This window comes from Limulus polyphemus, unplaced genomic scaffold (genome assembly GCF_000517525.1).
Source record: "Limulus polyphemus unplaced genomic scaffold, Limulus_polyphemus-2.1.2 Scaffold480, whole genome shotgun sequence".
Taxonomy (NCBI): domain Eukaryota; kingdom Metazoa; phylum Arthropoda; class Merostomata; order Xiphosura; family Limulidae; genus Limulus; species Limulus polyphemus.
The window spans coordinates 152,967-159,593 of NW_013666090.1; the positions used below are offsets into that span (position 1 = coordinate 152,967).

Consider the following 6,627-nt stretch of genomic DNA (forward strand, 5'->3'; position numbering starts at 1 on the left):
GAAGTAGCGTGACATTAGTCACATGACCTCGCTCACGCAACAATACTCTTTGATCAAACATTTCTGCCTACCTATTCAATATGCTGTTTTTCAAGTATATAATATTGGATTGTCTTAGCCAATCGTTTATACGAGTTTTGAAATTGTATGACAATTTTAATTTAAACTCACTAAAAAGTGTTATAAACCAATTGCATATTATCGGCCTCCAATTTTACAAAAAGGAGGATAGCTCAGACTTTAGGAAATAAAGACATTATTGTATGTTTGTATCATAACGTTGTATGAATTAATATAAGTTTGTTTGACTGTAGTCGAGTACAAAGCTACACAATGTGCTGTGCCCACCACGAGTATCGAAACCTGGTTTTTAGTGATATAAGCCGATATATTTACCGCTGAGCCACTAAGGGGTGATAATATAAGAAATGCAACATGTCTGAAGTCCTGTATTAATATTTTCTCGGAATAAGCCATTAATAAACTTAAACTAGAAAATGTGTGTGTGTGTGTATGCTTCATGTATGTATTGATATAACCATTCCATTGTTACGTCTCTGGTCGTTAGTTAATTTTCCGTAAAAATTATTTCCGAAAAAACTGGTTTATTCTTTCTGAATACAACATTGCAACACACTTAATTTCCACAGTCACGCTATGATTCACAATGAACGACTCACGTGCTCGACTCAATTGTCAGTCTCTCTCTGTCTGCAATTCAATTACATTACATTGTTGCCGTCAATTCTTACCGGTCTTATATATACAAGAATACCGCATACCTAGTAACCTCTCGAGATTTCAGGAAGAGACGAGAACGTTCGAGAATATGACGTGTTACTAGAGTCATGTGACCCCCGTTGTCGTAACACCATATTGAATAATGGCGCACATTTAAACGTCTTTTTTTATGTTGCTTTGAGTGAGATGATGAACCAAAAAAGTTATCTCAAAATTATAATTTACAAAATGAGGCTTGAAACTATACTGACTTTGGCTAGTTTAGTATTATAGAAAAAAAAAAAAAAAAAAAAAACGCATGGCAAATGGAACAGGTCACATGTACCTTGACGCAGAATCTAATTCGTACAGTCGATCTTTTTCAACGGCAAAAACTTCCCTACCTGGCAGACTGAAATGTTCAGAAACGTCATTATCGAAATTCTCTTCGTTTAACTTACCTAAACACCAAGCTCTACATCTAAAATCTGTAGAAGCTCAAACGTATATTTGAAAAAAAAAATGTGTCTTCTAATCTACCCGCGCCAGCAGTGGAATCAACTGTCTGACTTCATCGTCTTAGTATGCTTTTGAATCTCTAAATTAGAAATATTAGCAATCAATCTTTTTTATATTTTGAGACATATTGGTGAAAATGATTTCATGAGGCTCACTTATAGTCATGACAACCATAAAATTAAGTGTAAAGAACTAACCATATACATTGGGTGAGATCACTCATCTTCTTTTTAAAATACATAAAGAACCCCAAGTGTAAATTATAAATAACTAATGGGTTTAATATGTATTTAAACGTTTGCAATATTGATAGTATTTCTATTTACCTTTTTTGTATGCCTTGTATATTAGAAACCCTGTAACAAACAAAATCACAAACCACAAGCAATTTGATGAATAATTGTTTTTGAAATTTTTTTTGAAAGGTGAATACTGTATAGATTGGTAATTCTGGCATTAAAGAAAATAGTCTAATTCATTTACAAATCTATCATAGAGAACAGAATGTTATCAAGTGACACTGCAAAAAACTTTATTCTTTCATCAAGTAAAACACTTCCTATATGAATTAGCATTTTTGTTGATTAGATATTAGACAAAAAACTAACCCACAGCTAAAACTCCAGTCACAAGTTTCTATAGCCATATTCAATTTTTATTTTTAAATTTGTGCATGAAAAATACAGTTATATTAAACTTGAAGATAGCTTTTATATGTGGAAACATCTGTTAGCTGAGTTGTTGCACAGATCTTAAAATATAACGTTGATAAACGGAAACATCGGAACATGTATTTCGTTGGTTTCCATGAAAAATAACTATTCATCAATATTACCAGACCTGCTGTTTACTTTTGCTATGTAGACGACACATTTGCTATTTTTAAAACTGAACAGGAATGTGAGTGTTTCTTACAAGACCTAAACTCGTTGCACTCGGCTCTCAAATTTACTTTTGAAAAAAGAACAACATAACTTTACCGTTCCTAGACGTCTTAGTTGAAAAAGATGACTTTCAATACTGGTGAGAAAAAAAGGTAGGTTTTCTGTATAGTGGCACGAGAATTTATAAATAACCATACTTTTCTGTGTGGTAGGTATCGCATCTTTGTGTGTTGCAGGCAACAGCTTACGTGTGGAATAAGCACAGTAGGGTTTCACTGCAGGAAAACATTTAGTAATGGCCGTTTTCAATTGTTTTTAAAATTTTGTTGAAATGTTACCAATCCATGGTAGGTTTAGGTAAATAGGACACTTATTAGGACCAAATTTTGGGGCAGTTGAGAAGCTCGCAACTTTCCTTGAAGTAATTTGATTTATGACAATTTCTGGATACCTATTTTCTAGTAAAATAGTTTTAATTGGCTTCAATTCAAAATCTAGTTTAGAATTTGAACAGATAACTAGAGCCCGATGGACTAAAGTAGCAATAAGGTTCGTTTTGCGACTTTTAGGACTGAAAGGATCCCATCGTGTGTATTGTCCTGTCATGTCAGTACGTAGGTCACACTTCACAAAGACTGCAGGACAGAATTAAACAACATGTACCCACATCCATAAGAAATAAAAGTGTGAAAGAAAAGAATTTACCATGTCGCTCTTGTAAAACAAAAGTTCTACCACCAAAATGTGAATCAGCGATTGGCCAGCATTTACTAGTACACCCCTGACAACTACATGGATAGCAGGTTTAAAATTATTGCAAATGGTCTGTCAACCTTTCATCTCTATATTTTGGAAGCCACCTTTATTAAAACACATAAACCTGTCCTTTGCCGCCAAAAAGAATTCCTATACAATCTACACATCCTTCAGTATGTCTGTGACATTTCCTGATTGGCTTAAGGACTTACCGGCCTACGTTGATCTGACTGTACTATTTCCTATAGATCATTTTCCAGACAGTTCTGCTATGATTAGTGTCTGGCGAGAAGCTTCAGCAGATATTTCCTTTGCAACATCTCAACCAACAATTAGTCCAGTTAACAACGCTATTTTCAAGTTTTGAACATCTCGACTTTCAAGATCTACATGTGTCAATGTTTCCGTTTATCAACGTTATATTTTAAAATCTGTGAAAGAACTCAGCTAACAGATGTTTCCGCATATAAAAGCTATCTTCAATATAGACATATAAGAAAGGAAGTTTGATTAGGGTTGATGTGGGTTATACATTTGTAAATATCGTAGCTTGTGTTTTGTAATTACGATAAGTATTTTGATTTTAAAATATCCTGACCATGTAAATAAGTATTGCAAGACATTCCAAAATTTCACATATATTAATATTATAGGTTGTGATTTCATTTTTATAGGATGAATTGTTATCTTAAAAGTTATTATACCATCAAACATTTCAAGAAAATGATCTCGAAAATCTCATTTTGTAAATGCTGTACGCCCAAAACAAAAAATGTATGTCGAGTTTTAGGTGAACCGTGCAAGCGTTAACATGTTTGGTATTTTTTGTGAATTTTTTTTGATGTAATTTTTCACAAGCAATTCTGTTTTGACTTGTGAGCTGTGAAGAGGAAATAAATAAGACATTAAAATATTATTATAAGTGAAACACTGCTCTTGCAAGAAAGCAGAAAACTATCATTTATTATTGTAATGATTTAGTATTAGCTTTCCATTGAAGCGTGCACACAATTTGTAGCCCATACTTCTATCACTAATATAAAAACTCATTATTATGTCAATGAAGTTTTGAATAAGATAAACTAATATGTAAATATAAAACAATAGTTGTGAAAATAATCATAATCATAATATACATGAGCGTTTTGGAAAGTCAAGTAAGAATTCAAAAATTTATGAAGATCCTGAAAGATAGATGTGCAAACTTGTTAAATAAGTTAGTAATATGATAACAATGTTAGTTTGCAGCTTTTTAAAATCATAATTGTAATACTTTTTTAAAACATTTCTAAAACTGTTTCAGCGATTTATATCCATTAATAATTGAAGTTGTTTAAGAGAGTTGCATAAAGTGACAATATGTTAACTGATAGAAGATTTAGACTGTGTATCTGCAATGTCGGATGAAGTTTATTTATGGGCAACAATAGTCTGTGGTAGTAACAATTGATTCATAGCGACTTTTTGGGTAACTTCCGTTTCCCGTCTTCCATAAAGAAACTTCATCAGACATGTCAATATGCTAGTTTTAAAGTATATTTGAATTTATCTAGTAAACTCATGTCTTAAAATACTACGGATTATTGTATTCTAACGGCTTCATTAAAATATTACTCGATTAATTTGAAATAGGCAGTATGATGAAATAAATAGGATCTCTCATTTCTCTGTGACTGAGAGTAAATACTGCCTTAAATCTGACTAACATACCAACCTTTTACTGTCTCTCTAGTGCTAACACTACACAGGGAAATGGGGGAGGCAGGACTAAAAGAGAACAGAGAATGAAAAGGTGAGACTTAGTCCTCTTTATTCCCTATTCCCTCTGTGCCTGTGAGAGACCTCACGGCTAAGCCTAAATACGAGGGCTTTGAAAATTTTGCAATACTTATTATCGTCTAAAATTTAATAAAAAAGCTAACAAGTTGAAACTAATTTTATATCTAAAACTTGCTAATAAGTTTTTACTGAATTTTACTTATAAAACTCAATGACAGAACTTATTGCCAAATTTATGGTTTCTGTGTGGTCGGGACTTTACCTAGCTCATTAGCCCAATGCCTTCTTTATTTAACTATAAAAGAAGGCTTTCAGTAGATTATAACACATTCTTGTACATTGGATGAGGTATGTTTATGATTTTTCTGTGGTTTTAACTCTGAACTTGAGCAAGAATGTTTTAAAACTTATGAACAACATTCACTTCATTATTGCAAATCGACTGGGTTGGACACCTTTATTTATAGGAAACCAACGCACTCAGAACAACATGTAGAATAGGAACCCGCACACCTTCCACAATGGAAATTTGTAACCCTAAAATGTTTAATTGAAATTATACTTAACATATGTATATTCAACATTTTAAGCAATGCATTAAGGATAATATCTGAAATTTTCATTCATAAGAATAAGGGAAACCTAAACAAAACAATCACTTGATATTGAATCCAACAAAACAACAACAACAACAACAAAAAAACAAAAACAAACAATACAACAACATTACTTTGAGGAAAAGATAAACAATTTTAAGTTTCACTAATATCTTATTTATTACTATCACGGTTTTGCTAGTAAAGGCTTCACTGGTAAAGGGGCCTCATCCTTAATTGGCGAAACCATGGTCGTAATAAATAAAATATTTGTGAGACTTACAATTGCCTTTGTTTTACTTAATTCTGTAATTATGGAGTTTCACCAAGTACCGTTGGTATCAAATATTAATTACATAACGCATTACTTTACCACAAGCACTGTCTCTTTCATTAAGTATGTCAGCGACCTTTTCGAAATGGGGAAACATCTCATTAAAAAAAACACAAGATTAACGTCAACTCATAAATCGTAAAAAAAGGAAAAAACAAAAGGAAAAATTAGAAATATCATTGGAAGAAATTATTCCAAATCAAAGAATGTTGTTGTTTTTTAGCGCAAAGCTACATACTGGGCTATCTGATCTTTGACAACTGCAGGGAAATGAACCTTGCATTTTAACACTGTAATTCCGCAAACTTATTGCTGACCCACCAGGGAACAGAAGCAGAAGAATAATTTACGAAAGCAAGTCTGATAAACTGGAAGAAAATTGAACACGTAGATCGGAGAAGGACCGTCTTATGTTTTTGATCATTTAAAAGAAATCAAACACTTCATATTTGAAAACAATATTACAATTCTACGAAGCGACAGTGGTTTAAAACAGAAAACAAAAAAACACGCAGAAGCATTACTGGTGAAGAATTTAAAACCTTCTTTGAACAATTATTTTGGGGCTCCTCCCCATCGTTAACTAAGTCAACCAATATAATTTTGTACTATATGTTTTATCTTTTTTTTTAAGGTTCTTATAAATAATTTGTACCCTTTATTCAGTACTTATAACTCAACATGTGCACTGCAGGGAATAACCGTTAGATTCTGAAATTGATGTTAGTCATACATAGCCTGGAGATAGCTTGTACTTGTGGTCTCAAACGTCGTAGTATCATTTGAATAATATAAACTTCTCCACTGCGAAGCTGTTACCGATAGTAAATTTATTAACCCAGTGTGATTTTTGTCTGATAATACAAAAGTGTTGTTTTGGTTTACTTGTTACGTTTGTACTGGAGATAGCTTGTACTTGTGGTCTCAAACGTCGTAGTATCATTTGAATAATATAAACTTCTCCACTGCGAAGCTGTTACCGATAGTAAATTTATTAACCCAGTGTGATTTTTGTCTGATAATACAAAAGTGTTGTTTT

General features: G+C 32.5%; 1 protein-coding gene across 1 annotated transcript in view; it reads left to right on the forward strand.

The window, feature by feature from the left end:
• LOC106458525 (protein spaetzle 3-like) overlaps positions 1–6,627 on the forward strand; it is a 23,666-nt gene that overhangs the window by 8,481 nt on the left and 8,558 nt on the right. The window contains exon 3 of the mRNA XM_022384765.1: positions 4,612–4,671. Within this exon, the coding sequence (XP_022240473.1) occupies positions 4,612–4,671 (60 nt within the window). The remainder of the gene's footprint in view (positions 1–4,611; positions 4,672–6,627) is intronic.